Source organism: Hyperoodon ampullatus (assembly GCF_949752795.1).
Source record: "Hyperoodon ampullatus genome assembly, chromosome: 14".
Taxonomy (NCBI): domain Eukaryota; kingdom Metazoa; phylum Chordata; class Mammalia; order Artiodactyla; family Ziphiidae; genus Hyperoodon; species Hyperoodon ampullatus.
This window is the reverse complement of record NC_136927.1, coordinates 87,965,071-87,990,557: the sequence shown is the minus strand read 5'-3', so window position 1 is coordinate 87,990,557 and position 25,487 is coordinate 87,965,071. Positions and strand designations below refer to the sequence as shown.

The following is a 25,487-nucleotide window of genomic DNA, read 5'->3' as shown; positions in this document are numbered from 1 at the left end:
GAGACACGTACAGTAGACCAGGTCAAAAGACAACAACAGGGTAAACTAGGCACAACTCAGGGCACAGGTGTTTCCGTTAAACCTAGAGCCCCACGAGTGAAGAAGAAGAGATAACTCATCGGAGCGGGGGCTGGAGGCCACGCGTCCAGCAAGAAAATACCAGCAACTTTCAAAGCCGCTGGAGCCACTGGGGAGAGAAACACACTTGAGGGCAGAAGACACACGTCCTGGCCAGACGCCCAAGACTGCCCGTCACGCGGTCCCTAGGCTGGGGCCCCGCAGGGAGGGCACCGTAGCCCGGCTGGGGGGCCCCGCTCCCGCCTGGGATTGGGCTGCGGGGGGCTCAGTCCTGCACCACCCCCCCAGGATGCCTCACAACTCACCCTGGGCCCTGGGAAGCCCTGCTCTCCTGGGCTTCCGTCCCTCCCGGGGTGGCCCTGCAGAGGCACAAGCAAGGCTGAGGCCGGGCTGCACGCTGGCCTCCCCAGCAGTGCCCTGGGCTCCAGTCCCCACCTTTAGGGGGAGAAGAAGAAGGGGCTCCGGGGGCGAGGGCGGCCTGGCCCACCCTGCCCCCCCACAGCCACCTGGTTACCGCGTTCATGGGCTCAGGCAGGTCTGGGTTCCAGCCCTGGCCCCTCCCTGGTGAGGTCTGTGGACCACCAGCTAGAACGGGTCCTGGAGCCTCAGGGCGGCCAGAGGGTCTGGACCTGCCCACAGCAGGGCCCAGGCCTGGAGCCGCCTCCTTGGAGGCCTGGGGAAAGGCCCCCCAGGGCTACCCTACAGCCCAGAGCGCCCAGGACAGAGGCTGCCTGCGTGGCTGCGACTTGTGGCCAGGGACCAGCGCAGTGCTGCAGACTGCTGGGCCCGGACCCCCACCCCAGCGGGGAAGTGTGGCTCCGACACCAGAGAGGGGCCTGCTCGGGAGAGGGCGGCCATCGGGAGGAAGGGGCTTGCAGGAGGCGACTCGTGGGCCGGGGGGTGGAAGAGGCGGGCAGGACACTCATGACGTCTATCTCATCTGGGTGGTGGGCCTAGGGACGGCTGCTGGGGCATGCGGGGGGCCACCCTCATCACCGCTGGCAGCAAGATGTTGCCAGGAGTCCCTGGCCACCCCAGGGAGGAGCTGCTGGACTCACAGGAGGTCCTTGGGGGCCCGGGGGCCCAGGGGTCTGCGAGGAACATGCACAGGCAGAAGGGAAGGCAGGGCAGGTCTCTCCACCCTTCTGGGAGAAAGGAGACCCCCACCGTTAAATGGACCCTTTCCTCAGTTCTTGTTCGACCCTAGAGCTCAGGGTATCCACGGACCAGGATCCAGGGAATCTCCAAACCCACCCCTGGGAGACTGGGGGGGAGGGGGGAGGACCTGGTCCTGGGTGCCCACCCCCACAGCTGCCTGGCACAAGCCCCCAACAGGACTCCCTCTCTCACTCCCTTGCAGGCCACCAGCATGGCCAAGCCCAGTGTGGGCACCCAGGGGAGTCGGTAAGGACCCCTGCCCACAACTGTGCCCACAGAAAAGGGCAGTGGCCCTGAGTGCATGGAAGCAGCCACTCCTGGGGCTGGGGGCTTCCAGGCCTGCTCCAGCCTGCCTTGCCTCAGGGCCTCCAGGACACACATCCAGCCGCCCTGAGCTCTGGCTCTAGCCCCGGGGGCCACCTCCTCCAGGAAGGCTGTCTGGATTTCTCCCAGAGCGGCAATGACCTGGATGGCCAGTCTACCCCCAGACTCTTTTGCCCTCAGTGGGCACTTGCCCGCCTACCGAAGCCGGGAGCTCGCAGCACCTGTCCTCCTCTGCCCAGGAGTCACTGCACACAATCTGTAGCATCTGGAGCTGGAACTGCAGGTGGCGGGGAGGGGCAGGGTCGGCCAGGCGCAGCTGGGTCGGGTGCGGGAGGGGGTCCGCCAGCCCTGGGTTCTCTGGCTCACCGAGGCTGAGCTGCTCCGGGGGCCCCGGGCCTTGGCCAGTCTCCCCAGCGAGACGAAGCCGGTGGTGGGCAGGCTGCCGGCCTCCCCAGTGGGCTTCTCAGCCACCTTCCGGCAGTCTACATAGAGCCTGACCTTGGAGCGGCCCACGGCTATGTGCACCTGGGGGACACCAGGAGGTCTCCCGCAGCCCCGGGCCAAGAAGGGCTCCCTTCCACGCCCACAGGCCAGGGCCAGAGCGGGGAGGGGCAGGTGACCATCCCCTGGGGCCTGGGGTCAGGATCCTGACTCCACCCCAAGTCTCGTGAGACCCCCCTCACGGGGCCTCAATTTCCCTTCTGTGAAATGGACCAAATGACATCCCGCACAGCCCCTCCCAGGGACTTGTGGGACGCAGGAAAAAGGGCTGGGTGCTCTTTGACCCAAATTAAGGTAAGGACGTCCAGGGTAGCGGGGACCACAGGAGCAGGGGGGAGCCGCGGTGACGGGGGGCGGGCAGCCTGTGTCCTGCAGAGCCCCGTGGGGGGCCTGTCCCAGAACTTGGGAGCCAGGAGGGTCTTAGGGAGGGAGGCACATGCTCTGGTCCTTCCAGGACCTTCCAGGACCTTGTGGAAGCTCCCAAAGAATATCCTCCTCACTTCGGGCAGGTCGAAGGTGACCTCCTGCAAGGTGGCCCTGGGGTCACGGTTGAAGTAGGTCAACGACTTTCTGCTGGCTGGGGGGCAGGGCAGGGAGCACGTGAGACCCGCAGGCGAAAGGCGGGAGGACGCACCCAGAGTGGAACAGCAGGGTGGGGGCCGTGATGGGTGTGCAAAGCCTCAGAGGCCGTGCTGCATCAGGGGCCCCTGCCTCTGAGGAGTGACCTGGGCCCACTGCTCCCCTCCAACTGACCGTCCAGCAGGACCCCCACGACGGGCTGGAAGTCTTCAGCCACCACCTGCCACAGCGCGAAGACCTCGCGAGGCGTCTCGGGGAGCAGGCGCAGGAGGAAGACGACTGTGTGTTCCGTGGGGAGGGTGGCCAGGTGGATGTCGCTGTGGGGACACAGCAGGGGCGACCGCAGGCCTGAGAGGAGGCCGGACCCCCGGGACTGCGGAGTGGTGTCCTCGGGGCCAGGCTGGGCCTCTCTGCCTCGGCTTCCCGTGAGTAACGTGGGGAGTGACGGGCAGGACTCCCGTCCTGGGTCTGTCAGGTTTCAACGGGAACATCTCCCCCAAGGCCCAGCAGGGACCACGGCCAGTGTCCATGATGATCATTCTTCAGGGTCTCTGCATGGGTGGGGAGGGTGCAGGTCGAGGGCTCCCAGCAAAGTCTCTGAGCCTGTCTCCTGGGCCAGGAGCCCACAAGCCCAGAGGCAGCTCTGCCTTTGGGAGCTGCTCAGACTGGGTGGGCAGCTGGGGTCTGTGCTGGTGCCATGCCCACCCTGGTGCTCAGTGGTGGGGAGGGGCAGGGAACAGGGTCTTGAGACACCCAGTAAAATTGCTAACGGTCTGCAGCCTCCCTATTTGCTCTTCCTTTGCTCTCGGGATAAGCAAGGGCCTGGAAGACACAGCCCAGCCTCATTGCTGCAATTCTTTAAGCAAACCAACCCCAGGGCCTTGGCACGTGCTGCTCCTTTTCCTGAGCGCCCTCCCCTCTCCTATTCTCTCCTACTCTCTGCCACCTCCCGGGGAGCCTTCCTGACCCAGGGAGGAGCCCCTTCCATTCTTAGCAGCCCCAGGGTTGCATTTTGTATTTCTCGAATTTCTATTATAAAGTACGTGATCTATCTTTACAATGTAAAACATTTTAACTTAAGAAAAATTATGCTGTGCATGTGGAATTTCCAGTGAGTGATTAAAGACACCTCCTTATATGAAGTGGGGTGACTGTTAGACCTCGGAGGTCATCACAAGCCTTGATCGTGGTGAGTCACAAAGCAGTGGTTTCTTACAGACCCCGGATATTTGCAGAATCAAATTAAAGCACAAAGGAGGCAGGAGTTCTCAGGGAGACAAATCTGGTGGCTGCCGCCCGGAAGTCTGCAGGTTCGGTCAATCCCTGGGCCACAGGGGGAGAAGGACCCCCTCCCACCGTGGCCTCATTGCGCCCACAAGAGATTTATTAATCTGTGGAACTCAGATTCCCGGAGCCCACGTCCCCCCGGGAGTCTCCCTGGCTGGCTCTGGGGTGGAGCCGCTGGGCCTGGGGGACTCCCCCTCCCACGACCCCTCCTGCTCCCAGGCCCACGCCGCCCCGACCTGGCCCGGCGGGTCAGCTGAGCATCCTTGAACAGCGTGAAGGTCCTGAAGGGACCAAAGGCCGAGGGCTCCACGGCCACGCCACGGATGGAGGCGGACTCCTTCTCCACCAGCCCGAAGGCTGCCATCAGGTCAAAGCCTGGGGAGGGGGGGCGCAAGGGACAATCAGAGACAGGAGGGGAGGTGGGGGCAGGAGGCAGAGAAGAAAGCCAGGTGTCAGGTGAGAGGAGGCGGCGGAGGCAGCGAGGGAGACGCAGGCCTCCCCCTGCCCTCCATCCTGACCTGGGGGAGGACACGCAAGCAGCACCGTCCTGCCCCTTCTGTTGCCCACAGCCCTCGCCTCCCTGCGACCCTCAGTGCCCGGACTCCCGCCCATCCCACCCCCATCCCCACTCGCCGGCCCTGCAGCTGGGGCTGAGCAGCTTGCTGGACATCCCGCGGGCCCCCAAGCTGGGCCCCCGCCTGCAGCCCGACCCCACTGCCCCGACCTGGCAGATCTCCCTGACCATGGGGGCCCACGTGTCAGCCTTCCCTCTGGCTGTCCCACAGCAGTAAAGATGCGACGCCAGGGACCCTGGCCCAGCCCCTCACCCGCCCAGTTCCTGGTTAGCAGAGGCTCATGGAGGCCATGCAGGACCCGAGCCTCCGGCACTGCCTGACCCCAGTCCCAGGCCACCCCCAAGACAAGGACCCAGAGGAGGAGGGGCGGCTAGGGGCTGTTGGGGAGCAGCCGCCACACAGGGTGGGGGGACCTACCTGGGAGGGAGCCATCCGGGTGGAGGGCCGGGCAGGCTGCTGAGAGGTGACAGAGGTCAGGGTCAATGGGGAGGGGCCCCTCGTGGCCGGACACCATGCCCTGTGGTCCCCACACCTCAGGGACAGGGATGGGACAGGGACAGTGTCCTGCTGCCTCAGGTTCCACCCCCAGGAAGACAGCATCCAGCTGCGTGCTGCCACTGGGGGCTGCACCCAAGGTGATGTGCCCCAGGTGGCAGGGCCAGGGAGATGCCTGGGTGTGAGGACGTGCCTGGGGCACTGCCATCCTGGGACCCAGCTGTGCAGGCCTGCCCCACTGCCAGGCTCTATGTGGGCGCTCAGGATCACTCACGGGCGAGTGCGTGCAGAAACTGGGACCCTCAGGGCGGGAAGCGGCTCCCCCCTCAAAAAATAGGAAGGGTGCTGAGCCTCAGGTAGTGAGGCCCTCGTCCCCAGAGGTATTCAAGCCAAAACCAGGCAACCCCATGGAGGGGACGCAGAGGGAAGCTGGGGCGGTCGGCTAACTGGCCTCTGAGGGCCTTCTACTCCAAGTGTCTGATTGTCCAAGAAAAGCAGCAAAACAAAAGACTCCTCTCAGCCGGGTCCTGGCCTGCAGGTGGTGGGGCCCCAGGGACAACTGATACCCCAATGGTGGGGCCAGCCCGGCATGGGCCCTGGGCTCAACTGCAGCCACCCCGTCTGTGGTCTGCGTCCGGCTTCCTGCTCCTACAGGCCAGATGTCTGCCCTGAGCCTCCCAGACGCAGATCCAGGAGAACACCGGCTGTTCCCCAGCCTTGGGCACCTGCAGTCCGGGCCACAGCCGCGATCCCCTCCGCGTCAGCCTGATGCGTTCAGCTGGACTGCAGTGGCCTTAACCCTTGGGGTAGCGGTTAGCATCCTACACCGAGGAAGGTCTTGTGTGAAGACCGGATCTCCTTCCGCTAAGGTCTGCAGTGCAGGGTGCCTCCAGGAGTGACAGGGCCCACACGTCCTGGCTCCCAGGGACCTGCCAGGGTCCTGGGTCCGGCTGGGGTCTGCTGGGGCCTGGGGGTCTTAGTGCCCACTCACCCGTCTGGCCCGTGGCAGACACTGCCACACTCTTCCCTGCTCCGTAGACGGCTGAGACCAGGACCCGGTACTTGGTGGCTGCCAGCAGGTCAGGGAGAGTCACATGGCTTCTGGGTCCTGGAACGGAGATCTGGCGGGGGAGGGGAGATGGTCACCTGAGCGTCTTTGCTCATTTGGGTGTCTCAGCTCCCTGTGGGTCCTGCCATGGAAGAGTGGCCCCCTTAACAGGCAGGGTGGGACGTGTCTCCCCCAAGGCCCAGGACCCAGGGGCCCACGAGGGGCGATGGCTTCCCGGCTCCAGGGAGACCCACCGACTTCACAGGTCCCGAGCCTGAGGCCAGTGCGTAGGAGAGCTGGTAGTGGAGAACATGGCCACTTGGGGGCGTCCAGCTGACCCGCAGGCTGTCGGGCGACTCCGAGGCCAGGGCCAGGTTGGAGGGTGGGCTCCGGCTGCCTGCGGGGGAGCAAGGTGCGGGGGGGCCTCAGATGGCAGCACGTCCCCCACTCTGCACCACATCCACCACCCTCCCACTCCACGGCCCCGCCACGCTGCCCAGTGGCCTCGGCCGAGACAGGGCCACCAGGCCAGCTCCAGGACCGTCTTGGGCACTGTGTCACACCAGGTGACTTGGACCCTCGGCCATCCCAGGGATGCCTGCCTGGATGGCTCAGGACCCGAGTGGTCCAGCTGCAGGGTCAGGGACTCGGGGGACTGCCTGTCGGGGGCCCACAGATCGAGGGGTCTGGGGCAGAGCAGGGGTCACCTACGGGGGGTGTAGCGGAGGGACACGGGGTCACTGCGGGCCCCGTCCCTGTAGTAGGCCAGGATGGTGATCTCATACTCCGAGTGCCTCCCCAGGCCGGGCAGGATGGCTGTGCCCAGGTTCCCCGGGACAGAGATCTGCGGAGAGGAGGGACCGGGTGTCCAGCCCGTGGAGTTGTGCCACATGCAGGCCGATGTCCCCAGGGTGCAGCACGGGGGTCTGAAGCCCGGGAGCTGGGCTGGGGCAGGTCTCCTCCCCCCACACCTCATGGGCCTTCCCCTCTCCCAGGGGCGTCCACGTGATCTGGTAGACAAGCACGCCGGACGCCACTGCGGCCGCCCACTCCAGCTGGACTTCGTCCCCAGGCAGCTCGGTCACCGACAGCTGGCTCGGGCTGGGGACTTTCCCTGGAAGAGGGAGACTGAGGCTGTGGTGGCAGAGGGGCCCCCAGTCTTCACGCACAGTGCTCGCAGGGCCCACTGTCACACCTGCCCAGGTACCCGCCGTCACCTGGCTTGGTGCTGCACAGAGCAGACACCGAGCAGCTGTGTTGATCTTAACTGTCCAGGGGCGCAGAGGGAAGCAGCCTGGGGACACTCACGTGTGGTCAGGCGGCCAGTCAGTGTGGAGGAGCTGCCCCCAGGGTGGAGGCAGGTGACGCGGACCGTGTAGGCGGTGGAGGACGAGAGGGGGCCCAGAGTGACCGAGGTGGCGCTCCCAGGAGCCTCCGTCTGCAGGCGGGTGGGGGTGGGGACACGGGCAGCTGCGGAGGGGGCAGCCCCCGCCAGAGGGAGACCCGGGCCTGCCCCGTGACCACCCCCAGACCGGGGAGATGGGGACGGGCTGCAGGATCCACGGCACCGGGGCGGGGTCTTGCCCACCAGCCTGCCCAACAAGCCGGCGTTTTCGCCTCTCGTGACGGCACGCGCCCCCAGCACAGCCCGTCACAGGTGTCACGCACGAGGGTTCTCGTGTATGATTCTTTGCTTCACGTCTGCCGCCCCCAGGGGTCCACAAGGGCCGGGGTGGTATCAGGTGCCCTCCACTCCCCCTGTACCGGCTGAGGCTGTGCCTGGGGAGACCCGGCCACACCCACCGACCCTGAATGCAGGGCGCCCAGTGGGGGAGGCGGAGGGCACTGGGTCCCCGTGGACAACTCATGCCCCTGGGCAGCCCAGGACATTGGGCCCCGGGCAGGGCCTGGCCTCACCTGTCCCGAGTGGCCGCCCTTGCTCGAGACGTAGCTGACCCTGAACAGGCGCACAGGCCTCGCGGTGCCCTCCCAGGACACTCGGGCCGAGTCATGGCTCACGTCCGAGAAGCTCAGGTGTCTGGGGGGTGCCAGGGCGGCTGCAGGGCACACCAAGGCCTCAGGGACCGCCCCACACGTACGGGGGAATGGTGGGCGATGGCCAGGGCTGGTGGGGCTACCAGATGGGGTCGGGGTCCCCCACCCGTGGAAGGTTGCGGGGAGCCAGAGTGGGCAGCAGCCTGCGGGCGGGGCACTCACGGGTCCTGGCGCGGATGCTCTGGGCCTCGCTGGTCTCTGCCCCTCGCAGGCTCCGCACCCACACCTCGTAGTCCTTGCCTGGGGCCAGCCCATCCAGCAGCGCCTCTGGCTGCCCCACCCGCACCTGTGGGAGGCTCACGCTGGCCCTGCCTGCGCTGCCCCCGCCCGTCTGCCAGCCCAGGCTGGCTCCTCCGCCTCCCCTCCCCCTCTGCCCCGCACCTCTCTCCCCTCCCCCTCTGCCCCGCACCTCTCTCCCCTCCGCCCTGCCCCCGCACCTCTCTCCCCTCCCCCCTGCCCCGCACCTCTCTCCCCTCCCCCTCTGCCCCGCACCTCTCTCCCCTCCCCCCTGCCCCGCACCTCTCTCCCCTCCCCCCTGCCCCGCACCTCTCTCCCCTCCCCCCTGCCCCCGCACCTCTCTCCCCTCCCCCTCTGCCCCGCACCTCTCTCCCCTCCGCCCTGCCCCCGCACCTCTCTCCCCTCCCCCCTGCCCCGCACCTCTCTGCCCTCCCCCCTGCCTCCGCACCTCTCTCCCCTCCCCCTCTACCCCGCACCTCTCTCCCCTCCGCCCTGCCCCCGCACCTCTCTCCCCTCCCCCTCTGCCCCGCACCTCTCTCCCCTCCCCCCTGCCCCGCACCTCTCTCCCCTCCCCCCTGCCCCCGCACCTCTCTCCCCTCCCCCTCTGCCCCGCACCTCTCTCCCCTCCCCCTCTGCCCCGCACCTCTCTCCCCTCCGCCCTGCCCCCGCACCTCTCTCCCCTCCCCCCTGCCCCGCACCTCTCTCCCCTCCCCCCTGCCTCCGCACCTCTCTCCCCTCCCCCTCTGCCCCGCACCTCTCTCCCCTCCCCCCTGCCCCCGCACCTCTCTCCCCTCCCCCTCTGCCCCGCACCTCTCTCCCCTCCCCCTCTGCCCCGCACCTCTCTCCCCTCCGCCCTGCCCCCGCACCTCTCTCCCCTCCCCCCTGCCCCGCACCTCTCTCCCCTCCCCCCTGCCCCGCACCTCTCTCCCCTCCCCCCTGCCCCCGCACCTCTCTCCCCTCCCCCCTGCCCCGCACCTCTCTCCCCTCCCCCTCTGCCCCGCACCTCTCTCCCCTCCCCCTCTGCCCCCGCACCTCTCTCCCCTCCGCCCTGCCCCCGCACCTCTCTCCCCTCCCCCCTGCCCCCGCACCTCTCTCCCCTCCCCCTCTGCCCCGCACCTCTCTCCCCTCCCCCTCTGCCCCGCACCTCTCTCCCCTCCCCCCTGCCCCGCACCTCTCTCCCCTCCCCCCCTGCCCCCGCACCTCTCTCCCCTCCCCCCCTGCCCCGCACCTCTCTCCCCTCCCCCTCTGCCCCCGCACCTCTCTCCCCTCCCCCCTGCCCCCGCACCTCTCTCCCCTCCCCCCTGCCCCCGCACCTCTCTCCCCTCCCCCCTGCCCCCGCACCTCTCTCCCCTCCTCCTTGCTCTTGGGGGAGGTGGGTGAGCACTGCACCAGGTACTGGGTGGCCCCTGCCGAGGGCTGCCAGGTGAGGTGGATGGCTCTGGGCATCACTGCGGCCAGGGTCAGCGCCTGGGGTGGGGGCAGGGGCGCTGGGGGAGACGGGGGCAGGCGTGGGGGGGCTTTAGAAACGCAGCTCAGGCAGAATTCAGACCCATAAACTAGCGGGACAAAGGGTCTCAGGCAGCTCAGGCCAGGCGTGTCTTGATGGAGACACAGAGGGGGGAAGACCAGCGCGGGGTGGGGGGGCACAGACAACTGAAGTCCCTGTCCCGACTTCGCCCTGGGCCACCCTGCCGGTTTCGCTTAAGGCCACATGCTGTGTGGTCCCATTTATATGGAGGGTCCAGGAATGGCAAACCCCAGAGCAGATTAGGGGTCCGCAGGGGCCGTGGGGAAGGGGAGGATTGGGGGTGACAGCTAAGGTGTGGGTGCGCGATGCTGGGACAAACGGAAACCACTGACTTGTACACTGTAAATGGGTGAGTCGTAGGGTGTATCTCAATAAAGCTGCTGGGGGGCGGCTCACGCAGGCCCTGGGGGCCTGCAGGCTGGACGGGGCGGGAGCCCCACCAAGAGTGCGAGCAGCAGCAGTACTGGGTCCCAGCCATGACTACCCCGTCATCACTGTGCTCAGAAGAGGACACTGAGGGTCGGAGAGGCCCAGTGACTTGTCTCGGTCACAAGCCGGGGGTGTGCCCCACCCGGGTTAGGACCGCTCCGGTGCCAGGCTCCGAGGGGAGGCTGCGGGCGGGGGCAGCCCTCACAACCCCGAGCCCAGGTGCCCGCTCGCCCACCTGTGGTCACCAGGCCCTGCAGGCCCTCCCCGACGCCGGCCTTGTAGACGGGGAGCACGGAGACCAGGTACTCCGTGCTGGAGGTCAGGTTGTGCAGCTCTGCCGACGAGGTGGGCGCCTCCACCACCACCTGGAACAGGAGCCGCGACAGAGTGGGCGGGGTGGGGGGCAGGGGCGTGGGCCGGGGAGGGCTGGGTTCGCCCTCGCTCCCTGCGCGGCCGCGTCCCTGGCCAGGTCTGGGCCATCTGCGGGGGAAGGGGCTGCGGTTTGGTAGCCCCCCGCCCCTGCCACTCTTCTTCCTCCACGTTGGCTTTGTGTCGTGTGGGCCCGAGTCTAGCCCTGCCTGCGTGAGGGGGGCGCCTCTCACCTCCCTGGGGGCGCCGCCCTTAGAAGGCCGCAACACGATCAGGTACTTGAGGGGTGGCCGTGGGGCTGGGGTCCAGGACAGGTGGATGCTGGAGGAGGTCACCCGGCTCAGGACCAGGCCGGTGGGAGTGGAAAGGGGGTCCAGGGCCGGAGCGGCTGCGGCCGGTGTAGCTGTGGGACGGGAGGGGGCGGCTGGCGACAGTGGCTCTGCCTGCGCCCCTGGGGGCCACTTCCGGGAAGGACAGCGCTCCCCCAGGTATCCTCAGAGCCCTGAGATCCGCGTGGGCGGGCCCTGGTGGGGCTGCGGCCAAGCACGGGCGACCCTGCCCTTGCGCCGCCCCCGCTCGCTCACCTGGGCCCCCACGCAGGCGCCCGCCCTGCACCTTCTGGCAGACGAGGCGGCTGAGCAGGCCGGCCAGCGTGCCAAGCTGGGGGAAGTCCTGCACGCTGTGGACGGTGATGTCCAGAGGCTGGGACGCCAGGAGCCTCAGCTCAGCATCATCGGCGTTCTTCACACCTGCCGCGAGGTGGGGGCGAGCTGTCCGTTGTGCAGCCAGGACCACTGGGCCCCTGCCAGGCATCCAGCCGGCAGAGGCTCCTTCCCAAGCCACAGACCCAAGACTCCACAGGCCTCAGAATGGGGTCACCCGGCCAGGCCCCCGCGAGAGATGGGCTGGTGTGAAGGTGGGGCTAGACACCCGAAGGTCCCTCTCAGGCTGTGCCATGCCTGCCTGGGTCTCTGTGGGGTTTGGGGCCAGGAGGGAGGCCAGTGTGCTTCCCTCGCTAGGGTCAGGCACCGGGGACGGTCTCTGCTCCCAGGAATCCCCGCCCCCAAGTCTGGAGTTTCCTTCCCAAGGAACAGAGTTAATGACTGGGCAGTTAAGGGAGCAGAACAAGGCGTCCGGGCCATGCACAGGGCCATGCAGACAGGAGGGGGCACGGAGCCGTCTACAGACACTTCATCAGAGAGCGGCCTTGCCGCCCACGCCGACGCACGCGGCTGCCTCGGAGCAGGGACTTGTCCTCCCCATTCGCAGACAGCGGGCTGGGGCTCAGAGGCCACAAGACCTGCAGCCCGGGGGGCGGTGGGGGGAGTGTGGGAGCCACCCGCTGTGAAAACTCCCCGTGAGAGCCCGGGGGCTGCTCACCCACGGCAAAGACGTCGACGCCCAGACCCTTGAGCGCGTGGCCAGCAGCGCGGGCGTCGTCCTGGGACTTGCCGTCCGTCACCAGAATCACCAGCTTGGCCGCCTCCGGACGGAGACCCGCCACGGGCTTCAGGTTCTGCTCCAGCACGTGCGTCAGGGCCAGGCCTTGGGTGCAGTGAGAATAAAGTGCTGGCAGCTCCAAGCACCCTCCCAGCCCGCTCGCGATGGCTCCGCCAGCCCTTGGCCCCCTGCTTTGCCCACCAGGCCAGTCCTGGCCCCTTCAGGCTGCGGGGGCCAGGAGGGCAGGGATGCCCCCTCTCCTTCCCTCAAAGGCACCCAGAGACTCAGGGACCGGCACCCCACACCCTGCTGCCTGCTCAAGAGCAGCGAGGCCCCAGGACGGGAAACAGGGAGGGGACTTGCGGTGGGGGGAGGGGTCTGCCGGGGGGAGACCCCCTGACGGGGGCTGCTGCTGGCAGGGCCCCCCCAGGCAACTGGTGGGGCCCTCCCAGGGGCCTCTACCGACCAGAGGAGTCTCCTGGTGTCAGCAGGACTGCCCAGCACACCATGTTCACCATGGATGAACGAGCTAGACTTGTCCTTTGCAAAGGCGTCAATACACAGTTCTCAGGCGGGGCTCAGAGCACACGTTTCCAAGTCTGGGAGGGTGTGAGGGCGGCGGACCTCGGGACAAGACCTGAATGGACCCCGAGGAGGGCGCCGGGGCCAGGCAGACCTGTGAACGTGTTTCCGCCTCTGTAGTGGAGGCCACGCACAGCGGCCAGCACCTCCTCCTTGGTGCCAAAGGCATTCAGGTCCCACTCGGTCTGGGGGTCCCCGCTGTACTGAGTCAGGCCTGGAAGGGGAGGGGTCCCCGCTGTACTGAGTCAGGCTGGGAGGGGTGGGCACACAGCAGGCGGGCAGGACACACACGGCCTCGCCCGGGTCACCAGGGAGGCACATTTGCAAAGCCTCGCTTTCCACACAACGTCCCCCCAGGAGCCAGCTGTCCTCCAGTGCAGGTGGGGACCCCACCCCTGCCTGGCCAGGTGGGAACTTAACCTTAGTTCCCAGAGGCTGCGTGTCTCCTTCCCCAATTCTCCCTCCCTTTTCCAAGCATCGCCTGTGCTGGGGGCTGGCAGGAATTGTGAGGACCACCCCGGGTGGGGCGCAGGGCTGGGACCCACCTACTTGGACTTTGTCTGGCCCGATTTCAAAGGGCTCAATGATGCTGGCCAGGAAGTCTTTGACCTGCTGGAAGTGACTGTGACCAATACTCCAGGACCCATCCACCAGGAAGATCATGTCCACGGGTGTGGGGGACGTGCAGCGGAACTGGGGTCCGGCTGGGGAAGGAGGGGAGGGAGGCGAGGTGCTGGGTGAGACCCGCTGCTGCTGCAGGACCCTGAACTGCCCCGGAGGCGGGCTGCAGCCCCAGCATCTCCTTCCCTGGGGCAGGTAGAGGGTGAGGAGCCACAGGACTCCAGCCTCAAGTGAGGTGGGCAGCTGGGTGTTGGGGGACAGGCACTAGGGTCTCCCCAGACTTAGAAAACCCCACTTGAACCTCAGCCCATCATCCCAGGCCCTCTGAGCTCCCCCAGAGAGGGTTCACAGGACATCCAGCCGCTCTGGCACCTCTGCCCTCCATCAGCCTTGGCGGTGCTGGTCACGGTGCGATTGTCTATGGCGGGGGAAGGGGGGTTCCACCTTCCTCGTCTGGCCAACACGACACCCGGGCCCAGCAGGTAGAGGCTGCCCCACGGGGTGCCAAGCGGGGTCGGGGGTCAGCACCACGGACAGCTCCCAGCAGCCACCCCTCCTGCCAGCTCTGGGCGGAGGCCTCACTGTTTGGTCCAAAGGACCCAAGAGCTCTTTGGAGACAAAGCCACACCCCTCAATCTGGGACTCCCCGAGTTCTGCACAGACAGTGCCTCCAGGCCAAGCCCCAGAGCCAGGGCCAGACCCCACCTGAGGCTCCCGGGCAGGGTTGGTGTGGTGAGACATCCCCCCCAATCGGGGAGGCAGGCCCTGGCCTCAAGGCCCTGCATTGTTGGGGAGACCATCTTGTGAGACCCCAAGTCCACTGGGAGACAGCAGGGGGCCCGGACCCCAGGACCCCACGTGAGGCTAAGGAAGGAGGTACTTTCTTCCATTCCAAGTCTGATGGCAGAAACAAAATCAGAGACATCTCAGGTCTGATGGGGGAGGCACAGCCCTGCCTGCAGGGCCTCGAGGGAAATGCGGCGCTGTGGTGCCATCCCGCTAGCCTGCAGAGGCTGGCACCCTGGCCGTCTTACCTGGCTTCTCTCTCCCTCCAGCCGAGGCCCTGGGGTGGTTCTGCCCTTCCAGGTCTGGGGTGCGCTGAGCAGGGGCCTCCCCATCGGGGCCCCTGGGTGGGGGCTGCTCCTCACCAGGTACTCCTGGGGGGGGGTCACAGCTGTGTCACCTCTCACCAGCCACACTCAGGCTGGGGGACTCCTGAGAGGGCTCAGGGTGGTGGGACCAGGCACTGGGGCCCCAAGGACACCCCCAGCAGATGACCTGGGGACCAGGCACACCCCCAGCAGATGACCTGCCCCAGTGGGTTTAGTGAACCCAGGAGCATGGCAGCCAAGCCTGAGTGAAGCTGGACAGTGTAAGGTCAGACGGAGGAGCCGCGGAAGCTCAAGACCGCTCCTCGTCCCAGGCACTTACCGTCCCCCGGCTCGGACCCACCAAGCGTGGGCAGGTCTTGGCTTGGGGCCAAGGCCACGGGGGGCTCAAGGTCTGGGCTCCCCACGTGGGAGGGAGTGGGATCCAGGGTTGCCCCCAGTGGCCTCCGGCTGCTTCTGCTCGCAGAGCTACTCTTCAAATCTTTGACTGCAGAGAGATGCGAGGGGCTGTCAGGACCACTAGGGAGGGAAGAGAGGCCTGGGGCTGCACACAAACCCTCCCCGCGAGGGTACGTCCGGGCTCCATGAGCCCCAGCCTCCTGGGAGGCAGGCAAGGGCATCAGGTACAAGCAAGGCTCCCGGGCGGCTGCCAGGACTGAAAGCCAGGCCTGGGGCTCCCAGTCGAGGGGCTGCGAGGGCTCAGCTCCAGCCCCCTCTGCACACATGCACCCCGGAGGGACTTACTCACAAACTCCCTCCGAGCCAGCAGGACGTTCCCTGAGCCCGTGAGCTCGAAGATCTGCAAGGTGTACCCTTTGGAGGGGCTCAGGCCCCCCACCGTGGCCTTGGGGGTCTTGGTAGTCAGCATCACCTCCTGCTCCAGGTCCCCTGGGGTGGGGGTGGGGAGAGCTGTCGAGCCCACCGAGGTGGATGATGTGTGCACGCGTGTGTGCACCTGTGCGTGCAGGTGTGCTGCGCCCACTGTGTCCTGCGTGTGCCTGCAGGTGTGTCATGGAGTGGTAAAATCCTCCAGGCGCCTCCTCTTCCCCCTCCCCCAGCTCCTCCCCTTGGGGCGGGGGAGGGAAAAAGGGGAGAGGTCTTTGTTGCTCTCTCCAGGACCTGATGGGAGGGGCCTGCACTCCTGGGTAACAAATGGAGAAAGAACGTATCTCTGCGGCAGCAAAATAATATGCCTTTACAAAGCTTCCCCAGAAGGACTTATCCTCCCCAGAGGGAGGACCCATAAACCCTCCAGATGCCCAGCACAACAGCCCTGTGGACAGCATGAAGGTGTGAAGACGGGGGCTGCACACAGAGAGAGGCCCCACCTGCCCGTGCACAGGGGGCTGGATGGCACACAACAGCGAACCTGCAAACATGTCCCACTGTGACTCTGTGAGTCTGACTAAAAAAAAGAAAATATTCCAAAGGGGACACTGCCAAGCTCTCAGGGCAGGCAGTCGTGGAACCGACTGGAGAGACTGCAGTCAGAGGTCAGGAAACACCTGGCGGTTCTTGGGTCTCAGGTGCTAGAAAGGGGATAAAGGAGGAAGGACCTGCACGCCCGCCCCATCGTCCATCGTCTTGCAGGGCGGACGGCCCTCAGTCTGGGTCCAGCCCCACGTGGGACAGGCCGGGAGGGCGAGGGTGTTGGTGCTTCATATGACTCAAGCTGCGTAATTTTCACAAAACCATCCCCCCGTTCTGTAGGTGGGAAAACCGAGTCACACAGTTACTCAATGGCAGAACCAGGATTTAAAGCCAGGTCTGTTGGGTTCCTGGGCCCGCCTGCACAGGGGAGGGAGGTACAGGCAGGCCCTTTGAGGAAGTGAGTCCTTGGCATGTGACCATGTGCCCCCCCACCAATCTTTGGGTTGAGACCCTGAAGAGCTCCACCCAGGAGCAAAAGGGTTAATGAGGACAGACTGGCTCTTGAAAGAGCTGAAGCCCAACTTCAAATAATCTTAACTTCTAAAATGGAGTGAAGATGACCCCAAACTGCTAGTTCACATCACTGTCTGTCAGAAACAAACATAAATTGTTTCTGAAGGAAAGCAACGTTATCAAAGGCCATAAATTATTTCTATAAGTTGTCACCATGTCTGGTGTGCAGTAAAAAATAACCGGATATGCGAAGGAGCAAGGCAATGTGATTGAATGTTAAGAGAAACATGAGACAACAGAAAGAGAGCCACAGATTTCCCAGATAATGGAGTCATGAGACTTTAAAATAACTATGCTAACTAGTTTGAAAATTTAAAAGACGAGCCTATGAATTCAGATATCAAACCATAAAAAAGTAAAAAAAAGGAATTCTTGAATGCAAAAACCAAACGGAAATTTCCAAATGGAAATTCTAGAATGTAAAAACACAGGGACTTCCCTGGTGGCACAGTGGTTAAGAATCCATCTGCCAACACAGAGGACACAGGTTCGAGCCCTGATCTGGGAAGATGCCACATGCCGCGGAGCAACTGAGCCTGTGTGCCACAACTACTGAGTCTGCACTCTAGAGCCCATGAGCCACAACTACTGAGCCCATGTGCCACAACTATTGAAGCCCATGCACCTAGAGCCCATGCTCTGCAACAAGAGAAGCCACCGCAATGAGAAGCCCACGCACCACAACGAAGAGTAGCCCCCACTGGCCGCAACTAGAGAAAGCCTGCACGCAACAACGAAGACTTAATACAGCCAAGAATAAGTAAATAAATAAATTTTATTTAAAAAAGAAAAAGAAAAGCACAAAACATGATGTTAGAAATTCAAAGAATGATCTAACAGCTTGTTACACACAAATGAAGAGATAAATGGTGAAAGATCAGTCAGAATAAAAAACACAAAGCATGGAGAGATAAAGGGATTGAAAATATAGAAGAAAGAGTAAAAGGCATAAGTACAGAGAGAGAATGGGGCACAAGCAATGTTTGAGAAGATACAGCTAAAGAACTTCCCCAAACTGTAAAACAGTAGACACCGATTTGAGAAGTCCTATGAATCTGAAGCAGGAGAAAAGAGACCCACACCCACAAACATCAGATTAAATGTGCTGAGAATCCAAACAGGAAAAAGTCTTAAAAGCAGCCAGGAAAAAGAAAAAGACATTACGGCAGCAACTGGGTTGATAACTGAATTCTCAAGAAAAACAACAGAAACCGAGAGACGTTCAAAGGAGTCTTCAAAGTGCTGAAGGAAAGTTCCAACTTGAAATTCTATACCCAGCAATAATATGCCTCAAGAATGAAGGCGGAATAAAGACATTTTCAGACAAATAAACAAACCCCCCCCACCAAACACAAGAATGTGTAACCAGCAGACCCTTACTAAAGGAAACATTTTCAGGCAGGACAAAAATACCCGCAGACATGCTGGAAGGAAAAGAGAACAAGGAAAGGGTAAACATGTGAGCTGGTCCAAATTCATGTTGAATTTATACACCATGCAAATGAATATGTTTTATGAGATTTAACATGGATATAGAATTAACATGCATGAAAAAGGGATAAATGTAGTAGTGCTGCTCCTGTGTGGGAAAAGGTAACGTAGCCATCATGGATGCTACACGTTGATAAGTTAAGGATGGCACGGTGGTCTCTGGGCGATCACTGCAGGAGTAAAGGGATACGTAACTACTGAGCAGAGGGGGACATGGGATGATAAACAGTGCTCAGTCGTCCCCCACCTACCCATCAATCCTAACTTCACACACAAAAAAGAGACACTAGACGCTGTGGGCCTCCAGCTGTGGTGCAGCAGGAGTGACACAGAACCACTTACAAAGGATTGTTGTCAACCAAAGATAATCAAGCCTGAATCTGACCAAACCTCTGGGACCTGTCAATCTTCAGGACAGACAGGGGTAGGGGAGCGATAAACGTGGCACCACGGGGATGCCATCAGCAGAACGAAGCACGTTGGAAGTTCTGGCGGACGAACGATCTTCTTTCTTCAACAAATAAGTGTCAAGGAAAAGGGGGAGAGAGGAAGCTGTTCTAGCTGGAACATGACCGGAGACACGGGAACAGCACAGTGTGAGGACTCTGTTGGGACCTCAGTGCAAAGAAGTCAACTGCAAAAGATGTTTATCAGGCAAGCTGGAAGATTTTTAACACAACAAATTATTTACTGATGGTTCTGAAATATTTTTTCTTTTTAGGCATGCCAATGGTACCAGAGTTATTTTTTTTGGTCCTTCCTTTTAGAGAAACATACTGAAATATTTACAGACAGAATTATATAGTGCCTGAGATTTGCTTTAAGATAATACACTATAAGGAAGGGGTTGGAGAGAGAGACGTGGAACAATAGTGGCCGTATGTTGATAATTGCTGAAGCTAAATTCTGGGAACATGAGGCTTCATTACATCACGCTCTCTTCTTTTGCATGTGTTTAAAATTTTCCACAAAAATTCAGTGCCACAAAAAGACAAGAAAGGAGAGGAAAAAATTATAGTGTAACAAAATGAAAAGTAGGAAGATAGTAGATTTAAACCCAAATATATCAGTAACTTCATTAAATGTAGGTGGAAAAATGTTTCAATTAGAAGACAAATATTGTAACATAAAAACAATACAAATTCTATGCTTCTTAAGAAGAAGATGCATCTAAAATGAAAGGCTAAAGAAGAATTGAGTAAATGAATGGGAAAAGGTTTTCAGTGCAAACGCTTCCTGGCGGACCAATACTGATCTCACAAAAAGGAGACTATAAGAAATGACTGCAACCACAGAGATAATGAGAATAGTTCATAATGAAAAAGGTTCAGTCTACTAGGAAGATATGATAATTCTGAATTTGTATGCACCTGATATCAGAGCCTCAATGTATAAAACAAAGATTCGTGAGAAACCACAGAAAGATGTATCTATAGTCATGATGGGGGATTTAAAACACTTCTCTCAGTAACTAATGGGATAAGTAGACGCACACAAAATCAGCAAAGATAAAAAAGATGTGAAAAATAAGGTAAATAAATTTGGCTTAGTTGAGATAGTAGAAAACCACAGCCAGGTCAACAAGGGGGTTCTGCTCGGGAGCAGACGGGGTGGAGACCGGGAGGGGCCTCTCCTCACCCTGGGAATGAGCTCCGGTTTGCCTTTGCATCGTGCGTGTACCAATCCTGCAATCACACACCCACGACTGTGGGCTCGTCTGCGTGTCAAACCTCAGCTTCTGAAAGGCTGTAACCCTCGCAGCCCTCATCCCGTCTGGAGGTTTGTGCCGGGTTGCCAGGCGCCTCTGCCGCCTGCCCTCCTGTGAGACGCGCTCGGATACCGTGAGTCTGCCCTGGCGCTGGGCACTGGCAGAGCCCCGAGAGCTCTAAGCTTGAGGAGGAGCCTTGTTTCTTCCAAGTGAGTGAGCGCCTTCTGCGTGCGCCAGGCGCGGGGATACGGCGGTGGGGACTTCAGGGGCCCCGCTCTCCTGCCACAGCTTCCCCGTGTTAGCGGGGCGGGGCGGGGGGAGGAGGGAGGCAGAGTCGCGAGGAGCCGGGCACGGCGACCGCCCTGCTGACCGCGGTCACCGTCAGTGCGCGCGGAGGGGAGGCGGGGCCCTACCTGCCCGGGGCTGCACCCGCACCAGGTAGCCGAGGCCGAGGCTGCTCCCCTCCGACTCCCTCCACGTCATCTGCAGCCGGTCCTCAGGCAGCACCGCCAGCCTCAGGCGGCCGCTTCCTGCGAAGGCAGGACGGGGGTCAGGGCTGCCCCCTGGCAACCGCCCCAACCAGCTGTGGGGGCCCCAAGGCAGCTGGGGCCCCATCAGGGGTCAGAGGGGGTCAGTCCCACCTGGGGGAACTCGAGAAGAGGCCCCACCCGGGGCTGAAGGAGGACCGGGCCCGCCTGGCAGCTCCTGGGAGGGCAGACTTCTGTCCAGGGAGGCCCCCGCCCCCATAGAGTGAGGCCAGCCTCCCAGAGTGGCCGTAACTGCCCCATCGGAGACTCAGGCACTGAGCCAGCACGGCAGCTGCCAGCCCGCCCGGATGTTCCCGCCAAGTCCCCACAGCGGGAGACGCAGCTGCGCAGCTGCAGACCCCAAGGTCACCACTAGGTTCACACAGCCCCTGAGAGTGGGGTGCCCCGGGGTGGGCCTAGCCATCCTGGGAGGAGGACGGGGTAGCGGAGGCCTCAGCCCTCAGGCACAGCCTGACCTCCCAGCTTCCGGGAGCTCCTTGGCGGAGGCGACTATTTTTGGAAAGTGGGGACAGAGATGGGCTTCTTCTGGCGGCCCCCCTCAGAGCTGGGGCACAGGGGAAGGGCAAGGCTGGGGGGAGCCCACGGCAGACACAATGATCGCCTAAGACCAGAGAGCAGCTGAGCCGGGTCGCCGGATGGGCCCCGCTGACCCCTGGAGCCTAAGCTGAAAGTCAGGAACGCCTCAGGAGCGGGGGCTTTGAAAAGCCACTTGTGAGCAGGAAGCCCAGCTCATGAAGAGCCTGTGTCTCCCTGCGCCCCTGGCATGTTGGGGGCCATCCCCAGCTGCCTTCTGAGTCTGCAGGTCAGGGCCCTGGTGGGGCGCCTGGGAGACAGCAGCCACCCAGGGGCACCCCCCACGGGGCCACCCTCAGGGAAGCACAGCGTGGACGTGGGGCCCCGCCCCACCCCAGCCCTCCCCCGTCTACCCAGGGCCTGCAGGGACCTCGTGCTGTCTGGACTCAAGTGTCTGTGGGGGGCCCTTAGTGACTTGGCCCCCTCGGGGTGATCCTGTCAGAGCCCCAGGGACAGAGGGCCCCAACCACCTGCGTGCAGAAGTATAACCACGAAGATGCACCACCAGTAAGAAGGCGGTTACCAGAGCCGGGGCTCCGGGCTGGGTGGCTGCACGATACGCCCCTGCTGCCCCCCATGAGGCCAGGCCTTGGCGGTCTCCTGCTCCTTCATCACCCGTGGGAGCCGGGTGCACGCCAGGGATGTGGCCGGCGGGGGTGGAGGGGGCTCACTGGGTGACCAGAGCCTCGGACGGCCCCTGGGATGCGGACACCACCTCCCAGTGTCAGTCTACGCAGCCCTCCCCCACGCGTTTGGGGTGTTACAAAGGATACTGCGACCAGCGTTACCCCGAAAGGGACACACTGTGAACGTCCAGTAGGGAGCGGAAGCGTCCCCTCGCTGGATGGGGTGTAGCCGCCCAAGGTGCTACCCACAGCGGGCAGGGGGCTGATGTGATGTGTGCCTTAAAGGAGCTTAAATGAGCAGGGACCTGCTGGAGGCAGCATCTTGGGCTCTCCTGGGGGGTGGGGGTATCACTTTTTACTCTAGATTCTGTTTGAAAATTTCACATTGAAAAGGCATCTGGGGAATGATGGAAAAAACCATTAATATAAGAGGGAATTAAATGCACACCCAGTGTGTTAGTAACTGTTAAAAAAAAGACCAAAAAAAACGGAAAACAAAAAAAGCCCAAATAAATAGAAAGACCGCAAGGCCACATGGTCAAGCCACAGCTGAGGACACTGTGGGCAGAGCTGTCCCCTCTTCCCGTCTCTGCCCCCTGAGCATCTGTCCCCCCAGAATAGCAGCTGCTGGGGGCTCAGGGCCAGAAAGAGGCTGGTCCATCAGAGAACCTGTGCCCTGGGCAGGTACGGCCTGGGGTGGGGGGGCAGACAGGGGCCACAGGAAGCCCACACCCGTGTCCTCACCTTGTCCCTGGCCGAGTCCCAGGGTGACACCCAGCCACAGCCAGAGGCCGACCCCGAGGCGGGGGCACACACGGATGCTCATGGTGCGTGGCCTGCGGGAGGAGGAGAGGCCACTCAGCCATCTGTCCGTCTGTCCCTTTCCCCTCCTGACCTCGAAGCCAGAGCTTCTTTGTCTGCGCCTGTGTGGGCCTGGGGCCGAGCCCATACCTGGAGGCCTCCAGCCACTTGCCCTCCCGTCCCCAGGGGCCAGCGTCCCACAGGCCTGGGGGAGCTTCCTGGATCGGGAGGTCAGCTCCCCTCCGTCTGCCCACCCGCACCCTCTGCATCCCGCCCTCGGGACCTTCTCCACAGGCCAGCTAGGGGCCTGGCCACTGCTCTGGTCACTCACTTGTCATTAGACCAGCCTGGGGTGGCCACTGTCAGGGCCAAGGGGTCTGGGGAGGAAACCATGGCCAGTTGGGGGGCGGCCCTGCCCACAGCCCGGAGCGGCATCAGAGCTGGGAACGGGACCCCTGCTGGAGCAGGGTCCCAGCTGTGCCGCTCCCCCTGCTGGCCCCAGGAGGGGCGTGTCCTGGCTGAGGACCGGCCACCCAGGACAATCAGCCCCCTGGCTCCAGACCTGGCCTCTCAGTGAAGCGGGGGGAGCCCCAAAGGTGGGGTTGGGTCCTGGGGGGCTGTCTCTGGGCCTCTGCTGACAGAGCAGAGGGGAACGCAGTGCAGGATCTCAGGCCTCCGGCCAGCCCCGGCCCAGACACACCCAGGGCAGTGGAGCTCAAGGGGGTCCTCGGGGCTGCAGATGGGCTAGAGGACGATGCACACGTTATCTGGGCACCCCAGGTCCCAAGCCAGGCCCCTCCCCTCCCCTCCCCACGGAATTCAAGGCTGTGAACAGGACTCCGCAGCACCTTCCCTCCTCCACCCGTGACCCTGGGGGGCCAGACCCCCTCCCCAGCCCAACACTGTGCATCCGGTGCTGCTGCGCCCGCCCCCGCAAGGAGCTCAGCTCCCCACCCCCACTCTGTCTGGAAGGACAAGGTCATCCTCAGATCACAGACCTGGGTGCATCCCCTGGTGGCCCCTCCCCGTCCACCTGGCCCTGAGGCGAGTCACCAACCTGCTCCCGTCCGAGCAGCGTCCCTCCGTCCCGCGCGCTCCCGTCTGCCCTGGTCCTGCTGCATCCACAGGGAGGCTGTGGCTTATGAGGCCCCTTTCCTCCGACGTCACTGCCCCGGTCCACCCCCCGCCCACCCCGCGGCTGGCCCCCTCCCCTGGCCCCCCTCCTCAGCTCTCCACTCTTCCCATCTGCTGCCCAGGACGTCTCTCCAAGCGTAGGGGACACAGGTCCCAGTGTAAAGGACCCCATCGCACCACAGAGTGGGATCCAACGCACCAAGGGGCCCAACACCTTTATCCCTCAGTCCACGTGGTCTGTTACAAAGAGGCCCACGAGGCAGGCACCTCAGGGACCAAGGTCACCACGTGTGGTCCTGGGCGCCAAGCTGTGGGTGATGGGCACGGGGATCTCTGGCAGCCTGGAGCAGCACCCCGACCCCAGGGTCACGCCAGCCTCACAACCTCCCCACTTGTCTGGCATCGCACCCCAAGACCCGTGACCCCAAACCCAAGCCACTCCGGGGTCCCCCTCCAGTGCCCCGCCCCCCAAGCCTCCTCCACACCTCTCCCTTCTCCACAACCCTCCGCAGCCCGTGAGGGCCAGCGTAGCACAGCCCCTCCCCCAGCCCTCCCCACCCACCCTGAAGGCCCCACCCCGACCGACCAGGTTCCCCGCAGGCTGGGCCCACTAACCAGGGTTTGCGGGGTGGGGCGCCCAGCCTGGGCCCCAAGCACCCAATCCCTACTGGACCCCAGGACTCACCCCCCAGAACCACCCTACCCCAACCTGGACCGGACTGGCCCCCTCCCCCCAGCTGCTCTGAGGCTGCCAGGGCAGCTCTGGCCCCCCCGCTCTGGGCTCAGCTTCTGGAGGCAGAGGTGCTTTGGGAGAGGTGGGCGCAGCACAGGCCCCTCGGGCTGCTGGCTGGCAGAGGCCAGTCGACATTCGCTGGAGACTGGGAGAGGCCAAAGGTCGGGGGCTGGATGCTGCTGGAGGGGTGGGGCCCTTCCCAACGCCCCTGGAGGCTCCTGTCGCCCTCTCCAACCCCCAGCCACTGGGCAGGTGACCCCCAGCCACTGGGCAGGTGCTGCAGGATCCAGCCAGCTCCCGGCCTTGACCCAGGTCGCTCAGAGCCCCTCCTAGCCTCCAGTCCTGCCCTGCGGTTGGTGCTCCTGCATCTGGGAGGGGCCTGAGGACCCGAGGCGAAGGCAGTTCTGAGACCTGCCGTGGCCTGGGAGCCAGCCACCCATGCCTGCGGACCCATGGCTGGACGCCGGACGCTGCAGTGCTGGTGGATGCCCCGCACTGGATGCTGGCGCTGGGAGCGGGGGGTGGGGGTGGCGGTGGTGCAGGCAGGCCCTGCAGTCCCCAGTGGAGGCCGGCAGAGGGCGCCTGGCCTGGTGGCCGCAGACACACAAACACTGGCACATATGTGTCTGTCCACATCCACGGCTCACAGGCGCTCGGAACATGCATGTGCACGCTCACACAGCCCACCAAGGCGCCGCTTTCCACACTCACAAGCCAGTAGGTCCTGAGCGCTCTTGGCTGGACTCCGTGCAGCCCCCCACCCATGTGCCCACCCAGGAGTCCCTGCACCTGGCAGGTGCTCCACGCCCCTGAGGCCTGTGGCCTTGCAGCCCACCTAGCAGCGTCAGGGCTCAGCCAGGGCACAAGCTGCCCATGGTCACAGTTCAGAAAGGGCAGGACAGAGTCAGGCTGGCCCCTGCTGGGCAAGTCCTGTCGGCCTTCTGGAAGCAGCACAGCCATCACAGCCCTCACTCTAGTGTGCAGGTGGGGACCCCGAGCAAAGGCCCCACTTGCCCCAGCCCCAGCAGTGGGGAGGTGGCCCCAGGAGTCCCAGCCCTGACCGCTTGGGAAGCCGGCCCTCAGTGCTGAGCAGAGTCTCCCCAGCCCCTTGGGGAGGAGGTGCAGAGGACAGGACCCCCACTGCCCAGTAAGCCCCCCAGACGGTGCCCAAGAAGCCCTACTCCCCATCTTCCTGCCAGGACCGGCTCAGGGCGTGGAGTCCCAGGAGAGCTGTCAGTATATGGCGTGCCGCAGGCCTGGGCCCGCTGGGCAGGGCCATCTGCCTGGGAGCGATGGTTGGACTGGGTAGCGCAGGTCACCTGCGAAAGCTCTGGAAAAGGAAGCTAAGCTGGGCAAGGGCTGCCTTTAGGTGTCTGCTGGTCAGTCGCGGTGTCTTGGCCAGGAGATCTGGGGCAAACAGGTGACAGAGGCTGGCCAGGCCTCAGCTGGTGGATTGGCCTGGCCTCCTGGAGCCGGAATCTGGGGAGGACAGCACGCAGCCAGGGGGCCGAGGG

General features: G+C 63.4%; 1 protein-coding gene across 1 annotated transcript in view; it reads right to left on the bottom strand.

Moving 5' to 3' along the window:
* COL20A1 (collagen type XX alpha 1 chain) overlaps positions 1-22,375 on the bottom strand; it is a gene marked incomplete at both ends in the record, with an annotated part of 28,086 nt that extends 5,711 nt beyond the window's left edge. The window contains 27 exons of the mRNA XM_079719124.1: positions 384-437; positions 1,137-1,223; positions 1,760-1,837; positions 1,927-2,085; positions 2,529-2,638; positions 2,815-2,957; positions 4,164-4,302; positions 4,920-4,955; positions 5,989-6,118; positions 6,300-6,442; positions 6,757-6,889; positions 7,017-7,159; positions 7,354-7,483; positions 7,963-8,102; positions 8,263-8,386; positions 9,679-9,824; positions 10,530-10,659; positions 10,897-11,066; positions 11,248-11,412; positions 12,044-12,208; positions 12,780-12,899; positions 13,231-13,389; positions 14,759-14,902; positions 15,160-15,303; positions 19,972-20,088; positions 22,050-22,141; positions 22,257-22,375. Coding sequence (XP_079575250.1) covers positions 384-437; positions 1,137-1,223; positions 1,760-1,837; positions 1,927-2,085; positions 2,529-2,638; positions 2,815-2,957; positions 4,164-4,302; positions 4,920-4,955; positions 5,989-6,118; positions 6,300-6,442; positions 6,757-6,889; positions 7,017-7,159; positions 7,354-7,483; positions 7,963-8,102; positions 8,263-8,386; positions 9,679-9,824; positions 10,530-10,659; positions 10,897-11,066; positions 11,248-11,412; positions 12,044-12,208; positions 12,780-12,899; positions 13,231-13,389; positions 14,759-14,902; positions 15,160-15,303; positions 19,972-20,088; positions 22,050-22,141; positions 22,257-22,375 — 3,420 coding nt within the window. The remainder of the gene's footprint in view (positions 1-383; positions 438-1,136; positions 1,224-1,759; positions 1,838-1,926; positions 2,086-2,528; positions 2,639-2,814; positions 2,958-4,163; positions 4,303-4,919; positions 4,956-5,988; positions 6,119-6,299; positions 6,443-6,756; positions 6,890-7,016; positions 7,160-7,353; positions 7,484-7,962; positions 8,103-8,262; positions 8,387-9,678; positions 9,825-10,529; positions 10,660-10,896; positions 11,067-11,247; positions 11,413-12,043; positions 12,209-12,779; positions 12,900-13,230; positions 13,390-14,758; positions 14,903-15,159; positions 15,304-19,971; positions 20,089-22,049; positions 22,142-22,256) is intronic.
* Between the last annotated feature and the right edge of the window lie 3,112 nt (positions 22,376-25,487).